This window comes from Nyctibius grandis, chromosome 7, assembly GCF_013368605.1.
Source record: "Nyctibius grandis isolate bNycGra1 chromosome 7, bNycGra1.pri, whole genome shotgun sequence".
Taxonomy (NCBI): Eukaryota; Metazoa; Chordata; class Aves; order Nyctibiiformes; family Nyctibiidae; genus Nyctibius; species Nyctibius grandis.
Genome location: NC_090664.1, coordinates 36,030,813 through 36,052,420, shown reverse-complemented (window position 1 = coordinate 36,052,420; position 21,608 = coordinate 36,030,813). Strand labels below are relative to the sequence as shown.

At 39.8% G+C, this 21,608-nt stretch overlaps 1 protein-coding gene across 1 annotated transcript in view; it reads left to right on the top strand.

Moving 5' to 3' along the window:
• The window catches only part of CUBN (cubilin), a 149,901-nt gene that overhangs the window by 21,574 nt on the left and 106,719 nt on the right, over window positions 1–21,608 (top strand). Inside the window, 9 exon segments of the mRNA XM_068404678.1 lie at window positions 3,137–3,293; window positions 3,920–4,098; window positions 4,593–4,755; window positions 5,009–5,225; window positions 6,230–6,360; window positions 14,588–14,774; window positions 18,523–18,683; window positions 19,216–19,397; window positions 20,056–20,212. Of these exon segments, the coding sequence (XP_068260779.1) occupies window positions 3,137–3,293; window positions 3,920–4,098; window positions 4,593–4,755; window positions 5,009–5,225; window positions 6,230–6,360; window positions 14,588–14,774; window positions 18,523–18,683; window positions 19,216–19,397; window positions 20,056–20,212 (1,534 nt within the window).

The window sequence follows — 21,608 nt, the reverse complement described above, 5'->3', positions numbered from 1 at the left end:
ATAACATTTCTTTGTTCTCTTTGTTATCCCCAAACCCAGTTTTGTCCAGCTCCAGGTCTGCATTTCTCTAACAGACCGTGGGTGAGGTTTGGCTGTGCAGGCCGGGGGCTCCCGGGAGCCATGGGGGCTCCCCGGAGGGGCACAGCAGGCCCTCACAGCCAGGGCCTGTCCCACAACCCTGGCCAGGGAGCAGGGCAGCCCCCGGCATTGGGCACCTCCCTGGGGACAGGGATGGACCAAGGCCAGGCTGGGTCGTGGGCGTGTGGGTCAGCCCAGCTCAGCAGAGCCCATGGCCGGGCAGGGCAGGGCTGTGGGGAGCAGGAGACTGGCCCTGCTGCAGTGCCGCTGGGGCGGGCACTCACGGCCCCGGAGGGCTGACATGGGGTCCTGGGCCATGGGCAGGGTGCAGGGGGCCGGGGGAGGCAAGGCTGGGCCAGTGAGTCCTGCGATGCCCTCAGGGCCTGACAAGCTCTTTATATCGGTGGTCCATGCCTCTTCTCCTGTCACACCGTCCCTGTTCTCCTCTGCACTGCGCCCCAACTCGCCACATTTCGAGGCATCTGCTGTTGTACCCAGCCTGTATTTCTCCATACAGTCATAAATACCTCATCCTTCATGGCATGGCTGGTGGGTACTGCTGTCTGTATAAAACTGTGGCTGTACCACAAAGAGGTAAACAGAAGCAAAACAAACTGGCCACCAACACCCGGTTGATTAGTGAAGGTGCCGCCACAGCTGAAGCAGGTAGGAGCAAGCCCTGTGGCCCAGCGCAGAGCTGGGTCCTGCGCTGCCGGCTGCACCATTACGTGGCAGTGGGGTTTGGTTTTGTGTTTAATCTCTTCTTTACCAAACAAGGAATAGGCCCCTGTAATCTCCGTGCATTTAATCTGTTTTTAAAAGATGTTATTGTGCTGACATCGTTCCCCTCCCTCCTCCTCTAATTCAGAGACTTTGGTTGGAATGAAGTGTAATTAATTTCTGAAACGAGAGAGGAAGTGTGTTTAATGAAAACAGACAGCTTTTGTTTGTTTGGCCTGGTACTCCTCTTGCCTAATTGCTGGCAGAACAGCAGCTAAATTCACAGCAGCCAGAGAAACAAAACCATTTCTGTTGAACGCAATCAGTTTGTATTAGTTCAGCAAGGCATTTACCTCGCTGTTTGCTGATCAGTCACAAGCCTTTCAGTTTCCCTGTGCTTCTGTCTTCTTCTTCCTACCCTCTCACTTGGTGGCTCAGCCCAGAGCAGAGAAACAGGACCGACATTTTCTAGACCAGGACAGTCGATATGACTAAAGCACTGTGCTATTTTATCAAGGCCTGATTTTCCACAAACATTTTTCTAAAATACTGTCTGACTGGGTTTTATAATGACATTCAGCTAGGGAGATAGCTTTTGGGTGTTTAAGTTACTTGAAAAGTCACTCTCCGACAATTGTTTTTTCACTTTGAAAATGTGCAGATTATTCCCATCCCTGGCGATAACAGGAAACCTGTAGAGTTTCCACAGGGGCCAGACACAGCTCACAGGCATTTGCTCAGGGAGGGATGTTTAGTCTCTTACTAAGGAAGGAACAGCCTGGGACCAGGGATTTGCAATAAGAAACTAGGCACAATAAAACTTCCTTGTTAAGAAAGCCTGTGACATTGTGCTGCAGAGGTAAGGTGTTAGCCAAGCCAGCTCCTTCTCCATGCCATCCTTCTAGCTGGCAATAGGAGACATTATTCACATGGTTTAGAGAACCTGTTATTTTTATCACTTCTCACTGGGCTACACCAAAAATGGAGAATCAGGTCAAGAATCATGTAAACTCATGTGAACTATAGTTCTGGAAACTTTCACTGCTGTCTAAAGATTTTCTAAATATTTCAGCACAAATTCTGGTCTCAGTTGCTCTGCTGTAAATCCAGAATAACTCTGTCATCTTAAACTCAAGTCCCAGGGAAATTCAAAATATCTGTTAGTCAGAAAGCCACCTCACCAACTGGAGGTTGCCAAAGCTGGGCAAGCAGGCCAGCCACTGCCTGCTCATCAGGTCACTGACAAGGGTCCCCTGCCTTCTCTCCCAGCCCATGGAGGAATACAGCTGAGGAGGAAAGAAGAGGTAATGAGAGGGGACCAGAAAGCTGGATGTCCCTGGCTTTGCCAATGACTTCCCTGGAATGATTTTTTGGGGTTGACAGCATATAGGTGCATTTAAAAGCAGCACCAGCTACATGAGCTACTGCCACTTTTACAGCAGAAAAGAGCTGTTTTCTTTTTGGGAGAATCTTTGGGAGAATAATTGCATCTCTGGATGCACCTCTTCTTACCCATAGACTGTGGGTTCAGGGCCTGAAGTTCAGAGGTGCAAATACCTCATTCCCTCCTAGTCTCCTTGATAACCAAGATTTATAATCAACTTTTGGGAAAACGCATAAGATACATTTCTTCTTTGATTAGCAAATTGATTGAGGTCAGTACAGTGGCAATACAGAAGGTAAAAGCTGGAAGTGATTCCCTGATATAGCTTCATTGTCATTATCATGCATTGGACCCTTCACATAAAGCAATGGAAAGACGTCAGTATACCTCTTCGCTGCTTTTGGGACTCAGAGTTGCACCTCCTGTTAGTGAGCTGTCTGGCTGTGCTGACATAAGGGTGTGATGGGACATGTGCTTGTTCTGGAGAAGTACCATTGAAAAATCACTAGAAACTTCATGGCCAGAGCAAGAAAATCACAAATACCCCTTTTTTTCCCTAGTACATTTTAGCGCTGGCAAAAATTTCATTGCTATCACTGGTGAGCACCTTACCTGTCTCTTTCAGACTAAAGGTGTCACTTTTGGAATCATATGCCCAAATTGTATTAAAGCTGTGGTTCATAGAGAAGAGCTGTTTCATCCTAATATCCTGTGACAGTACCGTATGTGAATGTGTGTCGCCTGTGCTAATCATCCGATCCTTCCGTCGAGCTCTTGTAAATCATGTGCTTGTGCCAATTACTGTGATGGCTCTTTGTCCCTCTTCTAAATAAGTAAAATAGTTACTCCTTTTTTTTTTTATTCAGCAGTTCTTGTGAGATTATAATTTTATCCAGATATCAGATCCCAACACTTTTATGATCTGACATTTATTTTTTTCTTTTTGATGACTAGGTTCGAGATGGTAACAGTGAGATGTCTTCTCTTATTAGCAAATTCTGTCATAGTACACATATGTCTCCAATCATTTCTACCAGCAACGGTCTCTGGATCAAGTTCAAGTCTGACGCATCTGTGCAAAGGTCTAGCTTCAGGGCTGTTTATCAAGTTGGTAAGAGAAATTGGTGACTTGCACAGTGAACTGATCTGTAATTTGAACACTTTCAGTCATTTTCATGCTATATTATCCATATAATGGGTCTAAGACAAACTCAAAAGAAAGGAAATAAAAAAAGCAGAGCCAGTTTATTTATTTATTGCGACATTTAGAAATGCTAAGATGCTGTCTGCAGTAGGTCTCTTGTAGACACTCCTACCATACTTGGAAATGCACCTGCCATTGCTTCTATTAATGATAAATCATTTGCCACTAACATAGCAAAGATGATATAGCTACAATTCTGCCTGAATATTTTTACTTTCATTATTCTTATCTTTTACTTCTTAATCATCAAGCCTATCTGTGTGTGTGAAACAAATGAGTCAAATCCGTAAGTTTTCATGAGTACAGTTAGATTGGTCTTCTGTATATACATGTTTATGCTATAATTATAGCCATATGTTCTTTTAAATATGTTCTTAATAATACTTGGATGATCTGTAGTAGATGCTGTAAGAAGATAGATAGGTTTTAGGGGTGATTGTCTTCTAATTCTGTAGTGATAATTGATAGACATTCCATTACACATTCCTTGAAACAATTACTCACAAGCACTGATTCTTGGTGTCTCTTGGCAGCCTGTGGAGGCTTCTTGTCTGGAGCAGGCACTATCCATTCACCTTACTACCCCAGGATGTCCCCTCACCCAAAGACCTGTGAGTGGATCATCTCCCAGCCAGCTAGCAAAGCGGTGATTCTTAACTTTATCGACTTTGACATTCGAAATACAACCACTTGTGACTCGGACTACATAGAGGTAAAGAATAATACACATATACTATGAATAGTAGGTAGACTTATCAGTATGTTCCTTCTTATACTCATCTCCATCAAAGCAGAACTGCTTGACAGACAAGCACTTCTTACAGCAGTTGTAAAAGCTTTACCAGGATCATAATGGGAATCCAAATATCTTGGTTCTCCAAAGATGATATGACCATTTTGATAATCAGAGACAAGTATTGGATGTCTTTAAATAGACAGACCTCATTTTGGAGGTTTATATGCCACTTACTGTTGAGGGTGTAAGATCTCAGCTTCTCTCCATCTGACATGTTTTGGCTGGGAAAGTGCTTCTCTGGCAGTCATAAGGTTGCCTTGTATGTGCCTGTAGCAGAAACCATGCTGAAGAAAGGGTAGGGTTCGACTTACTAAGGATCTCTTTTATATGGTTCTTATTAATTCGTTTATGCTTACAACTTTAATATAATAGAAATTTGTATGGGATATTTTGAATACACTGTTCTTCAGGTCAGAGATGGCAACAACACAGACTCTCCTCTTTTGGAGAAATACTGTGGTACAGCTGTACCATCTAGAGTGCAATCTACATGGAATAATCTCTATATCAAATTCAGAGCTTCCTCTCTCACCAACCTTGGCTTCAGAGCTGAGTATTGGCCATTAGATACAGGTAAGGATTTTTTGTTGTTGTTGTTTTATTTGTAGAGTGTTGGGACTTTCCAAATTTTCCTGTACACTGAAAACAGTTGGCCATCAAGTTTTATGACAATGTAATGGGAGATAAATTCTGAATCTATCACCATGTAGTGTGCATCTAGGAAAAAAAAAGACTATGAAATTTCAGAAAGAAAAATATCCAATTTTATAAGTGCCTAATTTTTTTATAAATATATCATTTAACCTGATGTTTTAAATCTCTACAGTATGTGGAGAGGCTCTCACTGGACCAGAAGGAACCATTACAAGTCCTGGTTATCCAGATATCTACCCACATGGTATTAACTGTACCTGGATTATCAACATTCAACCCGGCTACCTTATCCGCTTGATGTTCACTTCATTTAACTTGGCATTTGATTATAGTTGCAGAAATGATTATCTTGAAATATATGACAACAGCACTGTGCAAAAAATGGGAAGGTGAATATGTCCATTAGCTTACAGAGGTGAATTTCTGTAGAGTGAGCACTGTTCTGTAGACCTCAACATCCAATTTTCTTCCTTAAATTTTATGTATAGATTAATTTCTCAGCATTACAGAAACAATACCAGCAATTTCTCTGCCTGGGATAGTAAAGGCAGCATGCTTTCTTTGACCATGGAAATGAGAAGCACATTTAATAGATATTATGCTGGGAGAAACTAACTTGTGTCAAGAGGACAGCTTTTTTAAGAACAGATTTCAATAACTGACATTGTCCAGCTCTATTAACATTTTGATTTATGGGAAATAAGTTCAAAGGCATCAGTGCTCAGGAAAAGACGTGATTTGAAACAGTTGCAGAAGTGAAAGAAAGATTACTTAAAAGATTGTGCATTTGGATCCCAGCAAAGACTAAAGTCTGCATTTTATAGGATTTTCTTTTCACTTTCTCCTGATATGTGATTTTATCTTAGGGAAGAATCTTTTCTTTTTTTCCTCTTTGCCAGCTAGGGTATGTACAGGGTTTCCTTGCTGCCCTAGAATTTAAGAACATCTGAACTACTTGGGAATAGCATCCAGCTGCAGCTACAGCCTGTAAAGTGGTTGGCTGACAGAGCAGTATTTTGGAAAATAAGGAGCAAATGACTCTCATAATGGAGAGCATTTTGCAACCTTAGTCTTTGGCCAGCCACTTTGACTCCCACAAAAGAACAGAATATGTTATAGGTACAGCATAGAGTAACTTCAATAAGAATTTGACAACTTGATGAACAGTTTCTCCTCTGACTTTGCCACACAAGTTAGATTTGTACCCTTGTACACACAGTGTGCTATTTAGTGTCCTGATACAGGGTACATGGCTGGGATCTGTATCATCCAAAGGAGACATTTGTGTATGTGTAGCTGTTTGAGCTTCTCAGGAAAACTGAATCCCCTCTTCCAGTAATATAGATGCTTCATAAAGTACTGCCATTCAATTTGAGGCATCTTTTTGCTGCAGGTACTGTGGAAGATCAATTCCACCATCTCTCACTAGTGGTGGCAGCATGATGATGTTGTACTTTGTGACTGATCACAGCGTTGCATCTGAGGGCTTCTCAGCTAATTACATCTCCCTGGATGCATCAAAAGGTAATATGTCAGTCTGTTCATTATGCAAATTAAATGTTTTCAGCTGTCACTGTAAATAACCACTACAAGAAACAGAAGCATTATTTTCTGTATTAACAGGAGACTGCCTGGTGCCTCTTCTACCCCTTCTTATTTATCCTGCTTTATTCACAAGCTTTTTCCTCCCTAGGAAAACAGAAAGCAACTTCTGTAAGCAACACTGATGTTTTCTTTAAAAAGCCAGTAAGTGCTGACATGGCAGAACTGCATGAATTATTTAGGAAAAGTATTTTCTGAATTTGCTTCCTCTGTTCTGAGCTGAGTATGTGTGATCTAGGAAGCTTAGCAATCGTGGACAACTCGCTTGAATGGGAGACTCTCAGGTGCCATAAAAATTAGTTTAGTCCCTATTAAGGTGCAATATTGATGATGGAAAGAGAAAGGTCATATAGGATGAAATTTGATAAAGCAACAAAATAACCTGAAAGCACAAGCTGTTTTTTTTCATTATGACAGAGTACAACATTTCTGTCTCCAGAAGAGTTTAAGGCTCCTGTTAAGCCTTAAATCTGTTGTTTACATATCTCCTTTTAAGGGGCCAAGACATATATCAGTGAGGAAAAAAACATTGAAGAGAAGGATGACCATTCATTCCCTTAGTTCTCTAAAGCAGAGAAAAACTGAGAAATTACTCAGAATTCTAGCTGATTTGAAGGTTTCCCAGGGTGGGGGCACATCTGTGTTTTCAAACTATGCTGAACCCACCATACCTGATCCAGTGTTTGCACATCTCTCCAGCACTGAGAGTGTATTAGCAGTGACTGAGCTGCACTTGAAAAAGCAGCCCCTTGGTGAAAGACTGTAACTACTAGTTTCATAGGCCAAATAGACATGGGTCTGCTATTGATCTCCTCACTGCTAAACACAAGATCTGTAGTAGAAGAGGATTTATGTGGGTAGAGGGACAGGTTTTGCCTAGCAGAATTAAACCACAGAAGAGGTAGAGTGGGACAATGGAAAAAAAAAGTAAAAATGAGAATACATTTGTAGCTAGATTATTTGTGTATCCATCATTAACCAGTTTCTAGCTGATTTGTGTGTATGTGTGCAGGCTACAAGGGGTTTATTAGATGAATACCAGAAATTCATAGTACGTATCTATACAGACATAAACTACCAATGGCTGCTCATTGTTTGCTCCTAGTTTCTTTAATCATTTTATTTTTCCTACCTTCTGAGTTTCTCCAACCTGTTTAAAACCAGCAAAATTTCCGATTTCTACCTTGTGAAAAATAACTGCTTTCTTGGTGACAGCTTGGAAAATTTGGCTGTTATTTCATCTCTCAAGCATGTGTATAGGCAAGACCAGTACAGATTTTGCCACTGTGTTTTTATTCACTACCAGATAACATCCAAATAACCCATTTTCTCAGCTGCCTTCATTCATCCTTGAGTTATGTGGCATGGAAACCAAAAAGACAGTAAAAACAATTAAGACTTAATGAGAACTATTCCAAAAAGGAAATATCTATTTATTAGAAGATAATAGGCCAATACCCAAGTTCTACTTTTAAAAATCTTTCCAAGAAAGATGCTGTCATTTGAAAACTGAGTTCTTACTAGTGAGAAATTTTGAAATTATCAGCCTTATAAAGAAAGTCTTTTGTGAGCCTGTTTTTGTAGCTGCCAACTATAACTTCTGTAAATATGACTGTTGCTTGTTAATGTGATATTTTTTCTTTTACTTTACCTCAGATTAATATTTCATGGGTTCCTTTGATTCCTTTCTAACTGTTCTTATAGCAGCCCTTCTCACAGTTCATCAAGATCAAAATATTCTTTACTCAACATTAATCTATATTTCTGTCTCTGTAACTCTATCTGTTTCTTTGGTTTTGTTAGTTATCTCAGTGCTGATGAACCCCAAGATTTTCTGTCCAGCTTCACTAGTCTCCCTCCCCTCTTCCGTATTCCCCTCCTTTACCACCACCATGGTGACTGGATTTTCTCATCTTTCATCCAAAGCACTGCTTTATGCGTCATGTGAGGTTCAAACTGTATAACACTGTCTCTGGAATGGTTTCAAACTATCCCTTAAAAAATGCAAGTCTGTTTTCTCTTCAATGCTATTAACAACTAAAAACTGCATAAAAAGTTTATATGAAATTAGAACTATCTAATATCTTCATCCAAACTCTAAACAACAGGTATGATTTTCTTTCCCCATAATTAATACAGTTATCTTTACTACTTTTCAGCTGAACTGGGCTAACTCTCAGTTTATTCTCACTCAGACCTAGAACTATGATCTCTAGAATAAATGCTTTTTCGCTTCAACCACCATAGTTTGCATAAGTATGGCAAAGTAGCAGATAACTACTGAAACTGAGAGTAATAACCCTACAGATAAGTTGAAACTATGATCTGTTTTCTTTACAGAGAATTGTTTCTTTTAGTCCCAGCACAAGCATAGCAATACTATAAAATTGTCATAAATACTGAACTGCTAACATTAATTTCTGATTAAGAAGAAAGTGTTTTGAAGCTGCTGTGGCCTGAGAGAAGGCAAACACATGTGTGTATGTGGACTTTGCTGCGAGAAGCAACTCCTCATTTCCCTGAAATCATATCAAGTTTAGTTTTCCCACTGTGAAATGTTTAGGCCTGATATTCATCTTATGTATATCCAGTTACACTAAGGTAGCAAATTGCTGAACATAATCATATCTGAGAGATTTACCAAAGCTATGGATTTTTTTTTCTTTACATCTGCTGCCTAGTTTGATTTTTCTGCTAAGGAAAATATGGTTCTAATAATGTTTCTTGTGCAGTAAGAATCCTTCATATTTTTGAGCTATGTTTTCTTAGCCAGCTAGAGTGTAACTAATATCAGAACTGGTCAAAGGTGTTCTGGTTCATATTAGATGTTTCAATAGGCTTTTGCCTGGAGTTATTTTACAGAGAATGAGCTATTGAAAAGATGGACAAGATTATCACAAAAAAAAAAAAGAATAAATAGAAGTAAAAAAATGGATAAGCGTGGGTGAAAAAAAGGGTTTTACGTAAAACAAAGATAATTTTCTTCTCTATGCATCTTAGCAAACAATGTTTTTGTTAGTATGGTTTATCTGTGATACATTAATTAGTTGAAAAGTAGCCTGAAAATAATGGCAAAGCTATACTTCCTGGTCAAAAAATTTGAATGCCGTAAGACACAGCCATGGCCATGGTCCATAAAGTGCAAACAATTGTTTTAACAGCCTACCAGGTAGTAGCTGTGAATAGCTCATATGGCAGGAATACAAATGGAAATCCTTCACTCAAATACACCCACATGATACTCAGTTGTTTAAAATGTGTATTGCCCACTTAAACTATCTGTACCTCGGATGCTTAGCCATCTTTCTGTCTTTTAAAGGGGAAAGTCACATGGAAAGCAAGTAATATTTGGACTTACTTCCTAGAGTCCAGGTCTCAAATACCAGATAGACGAATGTCACTACAGCCATATAAGTGTTATGATAGAGTTTAGGGTTTTCTTTTGCCCATCTTGGCTGACACACCACAAAGAACCCATGTAAAATTATTGAAAAAATCTTTGAAAGGGCTCAGTCTTTCGTGGAAGTGTTGCTCAGGGTCTTGAAAGATCCAGGCCACAATTTTTCAATAGGAATAGCACTAGAGTCAGTGTAGGTCTTTTATTGTCCTTGACTTCTTCACAAGTAAGTGGGCATTTATTTGTTTTACTTTGAATTGGGGTTTTGGGGGGATTTTTTTCATTTAGTTTGGGTTTTTTTTATTTGTTTGTTTCATTAAAAAGGCTTAATTTCATCCTTTCTGCTGAGAAAAGTCAGCTTTAACATGGTTTTTAGCAGATTGCCTTCCTGATAGAGTTTTTATTCCTGATCTTTCTCTGGCTTTGGTGAAAGATGAGATTTTTCCTCCTTATCATCCTGAATTGTGAATGATATTATTTATCAAGAGGGGTAATTTGGTTTTAAACAGCTTCATTTTGTGGTATGTGTTAGCTGACAATGACTGACTGGAGAAGTCAGAGTTTGAGAAGGATGAAGAAAGAAAAACGTTCGTGAACCCATGGACTTAAAAGTGCACCTGAAGGTGATTATAGATTTGTGTGTCGTCAACATGTGAGTACATGTTGAGATCTCAGTTTCCATCTTGCTGACTGAACCCAGTAATTATTGGGAGGATGTTGTCCAGCTTTTCTCTTGAGCTGAATGAGCAAAGACAGGAATGGGAAGTAATGTCTGACAAATATGTGTGTGCTCAGATACAGAGCATGGTTGAATGAGGCTGAGCTAAGACAGAAAAAAAAAGGTCAAGTCCTTCATGCCTCTTGGGCATCAGCTCATCCTGAGTTTCAGGAAAACAGCTCAGTCAGCTGGCAACTGGCAATCTGTTAGGCCACTGCAACTTGGTTATGTTTGATCAGGTTGTTAGTCTGCCTATATATGCCTACATATATGTGTATGCAACCCTACAGTATGTGTGTTTATGTGTAAATCAGCAGAAGAGATTTGGAGATTCTTTTTGAACAGCTGTACCCATGTTTCTAAGGAGTTTGGGCCTGAGAGAGTACAAAGAGCCTTTGTGTGCCTTCGTGGTAAAAATTAAGCCTGTTAGCATCTGCCAGCAGCAGTAACAGAAGACCCTGATGTGCAGATGTGCTTTTCCATTGCCTGTGGAGAGGCATATACTTCATGTGACAGTTTCTTCCTTTTTTTTCTAAACATGCATAGTCTTGCATAAAAGTCTAATTGTTATGGATCCCAGTTTTCCTTTGGCAGAGTGAGATCGAAAGGAAGAAACTGCCATTTTACGTACGACACTATAGTTTTATTTTTTATTAATTCGAATTATGGCAACTGATGAATATCTCTTTATGGGAAAAAACACGGATATAATTTTCTGCAGTATGCAATCATAAGTGAGTGGTATAAAAGCTGGCATTTTTCTCTGCTGTCAGCCATTACAGTGGGTTACTGCCATTTACGGCATTTTTTTCAGAAAAGCAAACACATTCAGTACCAAAATCAGAAAGCAGATTGAATAGCTTTCAAAACCTCACACACTGGCAAGGCAAGATGTGTGATTATCCTTAACAATTGCTGCCTTCTGTTTTTCATGATCTGCGATAAGTGTCTTCAAACTAAACTGAATTCATATTTTTTCCAGGCAAATAATAATCACATTATGGAGTTAGGCTGCATTCTGAACTTTGGCAAAGGAGTCAAAGTACTTTTTTCCTGCTAACTTTTCTAACAGTTTTCACTGAAGGAACTATTACTGCCCAAGCACATCCCCAAATGCTGTGTTAGTGAGGTGTGTGCAAAAGGGGAGTGCCAGCTCTCCTGCTGAAAGTAGAACACAACAAATGAATTCAGTTACCAGAAGAGAGTTGGCTGACACAAACGCAGGTTCATTTATGCTTTTCCTAATCATCATAGCAGCGCCTACACTTGGGTTTATTACACTGTAGCCAGAAGTCTGACATTTCTAAGGCAGTTACTGTTCCACCTTCTGTATTTATCCCCTTTAGCTCATAAAGGAGATTGTTATTTGAAGTCTAGAGCAATATACAGCATGCAGTTTAAAATAGCACACTTGGGATATGAGTTTCTGTATGCATTACTCCTCAGAAAACAAACTTTGGTGAGGGAGGGAACCTGGACAATTCTGTGGAAATCGTTCTTAAAAGGGCTGATAAAAATATTTTGGCTCCTGTGTTGCTAATTTTACCCTAAGGGCCCTTATATAGTGCATCAATTTTAATATTCTCCAGGCTGAAAGCTAGTATTCATGGTCTCAGCCTCTGAGTGAATAAGGAATGGCAGTATTGCAACAGCTCTAACCATTAAATGTGCATGAGTCAGGTACCTACCCACCCTTCCAAAATCAGGAGGAAATGATTAGTTAAAAATAAGTAACCTAATAAATATACACACAATTTCATTTTAATTTTTAATTGCTTTTTGTGTAATGAGCCATTAGGAAAAACTTGGGTCACATTTCTAAGTCAGATTTCTAACCCTGCAGGCAGGGTTCTCAGGAAATCATATGACTTGCACAGCAAGGGCATTCTAAGGATTTATAAGGCAGCACAAGGTTTTTAAGGTGACCAGGACTAACCTGATTGTTATATGCATACATTAGAGCATATCAGTGATGGAATACACAAATTACTAAAATTCTAGATAAAGACTTTAACAGATCATGATTTTAGTTAAACTAGTGCATGAAACCTTTTTGACTTGTCAATACCAAAGTACAACCCAATGGCAGAAAATTATTGGCCTGTTTCTGTGTCATGTTTCTTTGCTCTCCTTGTGATGAATTAGGAACATGAGTCTGGTAGCTAGCTTTGGGGGTATTTCTCACACAGAAAACATTTTCAACAGAGGCCTTCCAGGTGACAAAGAATGCAAAAAAAACACCATTAAAAAAGACACCATTAAAAGCAAAAGTGTTTTAGTAGTTAGAATGGATAGAGAGCAGACATAGAAATGACCAACCTTAGACATGGAGGGCCTGAACTGTAATTTCACCCCTTCCCCCTAAATTATTATGCATATTGAAGTGTTAAGCACAAGTATTACCACACTGCAGCTGTGCTATGTTAGAAAACAGGTTTCAGAGATCTGTGGCAACCAGTTTAAATGAGTGTAAAGTTAATCATAATATTTTGTTTGCTCTTTCAGTTGTGCTTTATGATTAGTCTAACCCTGCCTATTTGATAGAAGGTATTTAAGAAATCTATTTTCATTTCTTATATTTGCAACCTGTAGGACCTGAAACAGGGGAATGGAGGAGCAGAACGAGCCTCCAGGGTCATCAAATCCAGCCTACAATTTTACCCTCCCCTTTGTTTTTTTTTTTTTGCCAAAAGCTACATAACGTGATCCCCTTCTTAATTAAATCAAGCAAACTGTATCTTAAAAAACAGTGGACTTTTTTCCCCTTTCTGCATCTGTTATTTGGTTGAATGATTGCTCTAGAAACGCAATTCCTGATAGAAACTTCCTCCTAATTTCTGTTTATCTGTAATCATGGACAGTTTTTAACTTCAGAGCTTGTACTGTTGTTGAGACTCTGTTCTACTTTTCTTTTCTTCATGCTTCTTGTTGTTTATCTCTTTCTTTTTCTCCTGCACTTACTAAGCTAAACAAGTTAAACTCTTCTAGTGTCTCTTGCCTACTAATCTACTAATTTCCTGCTGTCTCCACAACCTCTGTCTTACTTGTTCTCATTTGCTTTCCGGAACATCAGTGACCATGGTTATCCACATTTTTTCAGGTGACATGTCACCATTACCTTGTGCAGTGGCATCAAGATTCCCTGTTTCGACTGAAGACACCTGACACAGATCATATTTCTTCTTGCCTTTTTTGCAGCCAGATCACAAACCTTACTCAGACTGTGATCAACTAATACATGACAATTGTTCACTCCAAAATAAGTCTCATGGACCACTGTATAGCAGATATTTTTATTCCTAGTCCTTATCTCTGTGCTTTTGAAAGAGCTTCTTTTTACTAATTGCTCAGGTTCTGGCTCAGCATTAGTCCACACTGTTTTCTTCTTTCCAGTTCATACTAGCAAGATGCTTTTACAGTACTCACAGAAGAATTGATGTAGCTGATTTTAGTATAAGACCTTAAGTAGAACTGCTTTGTCCTCACAATCGAAAGATTATATTATTTTCCAACTGATTTTTTGTCACTTATGGTCCAGAAAATGGGACAAGAATCTTAGATATAAAATCCCCATGTCCCACATTTGATTTTGAGGAATGCCTGAGAACAAGATATCATCTCCTCATAGCTAAAGACTGCATTCAGTTTCCACAACCACTGCTTTTCAGAAATTCAGGAATACTACCTTTTGTGTTGATCAAGACATCCCTTTCAGTTTCATTTCTCTGCTTACCTGGGGTTTAGGTCAAAGCCAACTTAGGGAGCTAGAACTACTCTTACATTGTCTATTTATTACAGACACAGTGTTCTGGTAAAAGCTGAACAAATCAACTCAAATATAAGAAATCCCATGAAAAAGCTGGATTCTGGTTTTAGTTTATAGTGATGACATTCAGCAGTAAGATGTGTCCAGGAAGAGTTTTAATGCACAGGAACACAGAATGTTTGCTCTTCTGTCTGTTGGAAATAGAAATTTCCTGTTAATTTAGCATATATGTTAAGTTAATACATACTTATTTCTTTTCTTTTTGAAGTGTGCTCGCACAACTACAGTACTGAAACTGGTGTGCTAACATCTCCAAACTATCCCAATAACTACCCTGTCAAGACAGAGTGCATATACAACATCGCAGTGGGAATAAACAGACAGATTGTGCTGCATTTCACCAACTTCACCTTGGAAGGGAATAAACGCTGCACAGAGGATTACATAGAAATCAGGCAAGCTTAATTGTTTCTCTTGTCCTTATAACTGATAACCATGGACGTTGTCCAAATCCACTTAGGCATGTTCAGAAGCTACAGTTTTAACTATACACCTGTGCTGTCAATGTGGGAAAAAGAACTTGCCAGAGAACATTAAAGGCTACCTTTTCCTCCTCCCATCCTGCTCTGTTGTTGGCTTTCCCACTTGGTAAATTCCAGTTCTCAGAGCAGCAAGTGGAATATGTGGACTGTATTCCCATGCACTGCATTCTGGTTGTTTTTCTTAGTGCAGAAACAAAGAGTTTTATTACCTCTTTTGTGACATATTCTCCATGGTATTCGAAAAGTCATGGTAGTCAGATGAAGTCCTTTGTGACTGGAAAAAGGGAAACATTGCACCCATTTTTAAAAAGGGTAGAAAGGAGGATCCAGGGAACTACCAACCTGTCAGCCTCACCTCTGTGCCTGGGAAGATCATGGAACAGATCCTCCCAGAAGCTGTGCTAAGGCACATGGATGACAGGGAGGTGATTCAAGATGGCCAGCATGGCTTCACCAAGGCTAAGTCTTGCCTGACCAACCTAGTGGCCCTCTATGATGGAGTGACTACATCAGTGGACAAGGGAAGAGCTATGGATGTCACCTATCTGGACTTCTGTAAGGCCTTTGACACGGTCCCTCACAACATCCTTCTCTCTAGATTGAAGAGATATGGATTTGATGGGTGGACTGTTCGGTGGATAAAGAATTGGTTGGATTGTCACATCCAGAGGGTAGTGGTCAATGGCTCAATGTCCAGGTGGAGGTCAGTGATAAGTGGAATACCTCAGGGGTCTGTACTTGGACCAGTACTGTTTAATATCTTCATCAGTGACACAGACAGTGGGATCGAGTGCAGCCTCAGCAAGTTTGCAGATGACACCAAGCTGAGTGGTGGGGTTGACATGCCTGAGGGACAGGATGCCATCCAGAGGGACCTGGACAAGCTTGAGAAGTGGGCCCATGTGAATATCATGAAGTTCAACAAGGCCAAGTGCAAGGTCCTGCACCTGGGTTGGGGCAACCCCCAGTATCAATACAGGCAGGGGGATGAAGGGACTGAGAGCAGCCCTGAGGAAAAGGACTTGGGTGTACTGGTGGATGAAAAGCTGGACATGAGCCAGCAATGTACACTTGCAGCCCAGAAGGCCAACCGTGTCCTGGGCTGCATCAAAAGCAGCGTGGCCAGCAGGTCGAGGGAGGTGATTCTACTCCTCTACTCCGCTCTCGTGAGACCCCACCTGGAGTACTATGTCCAGCTCTGGTGTCCCCATCACAGGAAAGACATGGACCTGTTGGAGTGGGTCCAGAGCAGGGCCACAAAAATGATCAGAGGGCTGGAGCACCTTTCCTGTGAAGAAAAGCTGAGAGAGTTGGGGTTGTTCAGCCTGGCAAAGATAAGGCTCCGAGGAGACCTTATTGCAGCCTCTCACTACTTAAAGGGGGCTTATAAGAAAGATGGGGAGAAACATTTTAGGAGGGCCTGTTGCGATAGGACAAGGGGTAATGGTTTTAAACTAAAAGAGGGTAGATTTAGACTAGATATAAGGAAGAAATTTTTTACAATGAGGGTGGTGAAACACTGGAATAGGTTGCCCAGAGAGGTGGTAGATGCCCCTCCCTGGAAATATTCAAGGTCAGGTTGGACGGGGGTCTGAGCAACCTGGTCTAGTTGAAGATGTCCCTGGTCATTGCAGGGGGATTGGATTAGATGACCTTTAAAGGTCTCTTCCAACCCAAACTATTCTGTGATTCTGTGAGTCTATATCCTGTTTTATGTTTATCGTCTTTGAACAGCAGATATTCTATGATGCAGCACTAGGAACGTATACATAATCTGTAATATTTGTTTATACTGGGATCATCATTAAACTTAGGATATTAGCGTGGTGATTTCTAGTCAATTTTACAGGACAGAGGCAAGTAGAAGAAAGTAATATTTGCAGGAAGGTTAGCTGCATGCTTACAATATAGCTGCACCAAGTACACATCCTTTCTGCTGCGTTGCTGTATGGGATTTGCACTTTGCAGTGTCAGTGCACCCATTTTTGTCCTCATGAGCCAGCTCTCTAGATGAACCATGTCTGCAGAACACAAGTGTGTTTTTTCACTCTGAGCATGCCATGAGTTTCCATGACCTCAATGAGCACCATGATAAAACTCATTTTGGATATTCTGTATGGGTTATTCCTCTGTAAACAGTGTCTTATTTTTTTAGAACAAACACAAAACTGCTTGCTGAGGTTGCAGTATTAAGATTGTGAATTCCTGGTCAATTAGCTAGTTGTTTTCAGCTGTACATACAAATTGTAGAAAGTTATGAAAAACTTTCATTTTTTTCATTTTAAAACAACAATCTGAGATTAAATTTAATCTAACTTTATTTTAACAGTTAACACCTTAATTTGGGGTAGACCTGAATTATAACAGGATTGTTTTTCAGCTTTTCACCTCAAGAACTGAAAACATTCATTTATTGCACAAATCTAACTCTGTTGTCACTGTGAAGAGCTCAGCAGCATTAAACAGGTTTTAAGATATGGCCAGAACATTGATAAGTGCAACTCAGTACATTTCTGCTGCCATAACTGGATTTCCAGAATGTCTTATCAAACCTGATACCATTAAATGGGGTAGCTAGTTAAGTCTTAGGTGGGGTACCACTCTGGTTTCTTGTCCTGAGGTGTCCTCTGATAAATTGCATTCAGTCAACTAAGAAAATTGATCATCTGACCACAGCTGCAGAGGCCAAGATGCAAGTGAGGGGAGGTTCTGGCGTAGCTCTTCAACTGCTAGTAGCCTGAGACAGCAGCAAGCAGTTTAAGCTGGGGGCATGACAAGAAAACAGAGTGGCAAGGTCTAAGTGGAAATTTCTCTCAAAAGCAGGTATAAACCTGTGAAAGTGTAATTGAAAGTATTACTGTCCGCTTAAAAAGCATCATATCAAGATCACATCCATATGTAGATATAAATGTATTTATTATTGCGCTAATGACCTGTAGGGTATTTGTAATATGAAAGTGCTTGAAGATAAGGTTAGAAAGCAATTGATAAGCAGGTTGGCACCGTCTTTTTTATTCCCATGAGACATGTGCAGGTAGCAAAACAGAACATTAAATGTGCATCCTGATTACAGTATTAGAAAATATTACTGGAAATATTACTTAATTTAAAAATAGGAAATAAGTGGTTGTAGAAACAATTCTGAAGGCTAAGAAAATATTTCGAAACATGCATCATATCAGTTCTGAGAAATGGGTTCCTATTTGTGTGGTGGGAAATAAACATGGGTTTTTTAATAGGTCAGCTCATCTGGTTTTGTGTCAGGCTAAACAGTGAAAAGTGAGAAAACTGTTATTTCTTCAAATTATAAGATTACCTTTGGTTACACTAATGATTGCCACCTTGTAGAATACAGAGAAGGTCCTGCTTCTGCAGCATCAAGTCTGCTTGAGACACTTCTTGAGTTTATCATTGTATTGACAGACTCTGGACAGGCTGCTGAGATGAGAGCCTGGGCGTACCCAGCAAGCAGGTGCTTGTGGTGCAACTTCTTACTGCAAGTAGCAGGACTCCTCCAGTATTTGGTAGCTGTATTGCTGTGGAAGGTGAAGAGACAGGATTAGTCTTTCCCAGGCCTGAAAGTATCCCAAGATTTTTCATTTGTTAACATTTCTCATGGTGTCACTCTCTGACTCAAGGGTTTTCTTCTCTGTCATTCTAGAGATGGAGGGTATGAAACTTCTCCTCCTCTTGGAAAATACTGTGGTACAGACCTGCCTCCTATTATAATCTCTCATGGTAACAAGCTGTGGATAAAGTTTGTAAGTGACATATTTGGCACAAGAGAGGGATTTTCAGCAGAGTGGGATGGTACATCAGCAGGTAAAATGATCGCATCAAGTATAAAACCATTTTACACATCTAATTCTTGATCTTTCATTTGTATTTAAGTCCTCACCTTTCCCCCCACACCTTTTCTGCTTCTCATCTTCTAAAATCTGTCTGCTAGTTATATAGCAACATATATTCATGTTGTTAAGATCAAGGATACAACTTTCTTGATCCTTGGGCTTGCTTCTTCTCCACAAGGAAGGATATACTATTCCCTAGATATAATGTAGCGTCAACTTTCTTGTATGTTTAGGAAAGCAGTAACCAAGAATTTAATGGAGAGGTTTCTATTTGAAGATTAACTATCTATCAGGAGCACTCTTCAAATTAGATAGTTAATATTTCTAGGTGCTATGGGCAATCTTGTGCTTACAACACTGTCGGCTAAATGCAGATTTTTAGGGCACCACTGAAGATGTTCAGGGCATGTGAAGGAGGTCAGTAGTGTGAATTTCACACATCATGTCTAATTCTCTACTCTTCTAGACGTTAAACGTTGGTTTGGTTTCTTTGCCTTTTTCAGGTTGTGGTGGGACTTTGATGACAGTTTCTGGTATCTTCATGTCTCCCAACTACCCTATGCCATATTACCACAATTCAGAGTGCTACTGGTTGCTCAGAGGAAATCGAGGAACCCCATTTGAAATCCAGTTTGAACAGTTCCATCTAGAGTATCACCCGAAGTGCAAATTCGATTACCTTGCGGTATGTACCCTGTGACACTTTGCTCCATAGCAGACAGATGAATATGGTGAGTACACAGGCAAAGAAAAACACATGGCCTCGGTCTTCAAAAGTTCGTAAGTGAACAGACCCAGAACAGGAAAGCTCCATGCTGACATGCTACCTTCATATCACAGAGCAGTGAGAAGTAAGGCAGCAGTGTCTGTGTAGCTGCTGGTAAGAAAAACATTTATGTCTAGATAGAAAGGCCACTGAAACAAGAATCTGTCTATATCTTTTAAATTTGCTGTGTTTTGGACAAGGGCCTTAGTATGCTCTCCTAGTAAACTACAAGGAAAAAGGCACAACAGTGTCAATAACTCTATTGTTAATCCCAAATTTCATATTTGAATTGTTGCATAAATTATTTGAATATTTTTAATGGAGTTGAAATGGAGTGCAGTTTTCCCCTCTTGGTGAGTGAGCCCCTCAAAACCCACCAGTATTCGGTTACTCGCTTCCTGTTTTTCCACTGATTTGCTTGTTTCTGAAATGCCTATCAGGCTTCCTCTGAGCAGAAATAGAATTTAACCTCTTGTATACCCAGTAACAATTCCCTAAGCAGACATTTGTCAGGGGGAAATTATTTGGATTTGTAATGCCATCAGCTTTATTAAATTCTTTTTTTTTTTTTTTTAAGGTGTATGATGGCAACAGCAGTAATGCTAAACAGCTAGGTAAATTTTGTGGGAACCAGATACCACAACTCATCCGTTCCAGTGGAGACAGCTTGTATGTAAAACTAAGGACAGATAGCAGTCTGCAAGGTGGAGGTTTTTTAGCCAAATACAAACAGGGTAAGTAAGTAAAAGAAGATGAGAAGAACATGTTTCTACAGTTCAGCTTGTTCCTGAAACTGCTTCTTGCAGCCCATGTTCTTACCTATTAATGAGCAGAGGATGATGTATATAGCATATTATTGACCCAGATTCTCTAGTCTGCTATGGTCGCAGAACACAGAGAGCTAAAAATTATCTAAAAATTATCTGCCCAGCTACCTGTGATGGAGATTGTCTCCTCCCTAGAAGAAAGCTGCTGAGGTGGCTCTGCTTCTATTACCTGCACCAGTGGCACTTACCACTCCAGATTTACTCAGATAACAAGTGCTGGTAGTCCATAACAGGGTAGATTGGGCTGTTCTTCCTCTTCTGCTCACCCAGTATCCTGACTTTTTAGCAAAGAAGGCAGATAGAACAAGCTTCCCTGCTCTTCTCGTTGCTTGTGAGGCAGGATGGCAAAGGATAAGTGAGTTACCTTCAACCATCCTGGATCTTTGTGGGTGCTTAGGATCATTTAGCCTACCTGGAACACTTCAAAAAGTTTCATTTTTTATATCATGTGGTAAGGGTCACATTTTTCTTGCAAATATTTTTTTGCAGAATAGTTCTACCCCACAAATATCAGAATAATAACATTTGAAGAAAAATCCAAGAAGATACATGACAAATTAAAGTTGTTTTGTTCCCAGTCATAACCTTGAATATCGTCCCAGTGTTTACTTTTCTCCTTATACATTATAGCATATATGGTTAAATGCACATTGGAAGATAGGGAATTTCACCACATACGAAATTATTTGTCTGCATCTTTGCGTACCCTAAATATGATACGCCCAAGTGACAGAGATAGCTGTAGGTTTATAGACATTAAGTTGTCCTAGGTTTGGACAATAGTAAATGAATTATGAAAAAAACAAAGCTATTCATCCACACGTGGTGCATACAATAGTTAGAAGAGTGAGGGAGCTTTGGCTCCCTCGTTCCTTAAAGATACCACAGATTCATCTACCATGTACTTTTCAGACTGCAAAGTCAAGTCGATATATTAGAAAAGGGTTCTTCCCCCTTTCATTAATTAAACAGAAAGAGCACTTTCAAAGCACTCAGATGTAGAACTTGAGCTATCAGATAGTGTGATCTACGATTTACATTCATATTTAATTCCTGAAGATGCACCAGAGAAAGCTTTCAATGGATTGCCCAAAAGCTAAAATTATGTAGGAAGTAGTGGTATAAAATAAGGTTGCTTAGATGCCAAAAGCATTTATGTGTACGTGAAAGAAATGTAATGATGAACTGGAAAATATCGCAAAGGAAAACACGGTATCAAGTTAACATTCAAAGGCATCTTTGTGTCTGATATGTTTCTAATAAAATCCTGATGGCAGGGGGTAGCAGCTTTTACCCATCTTGC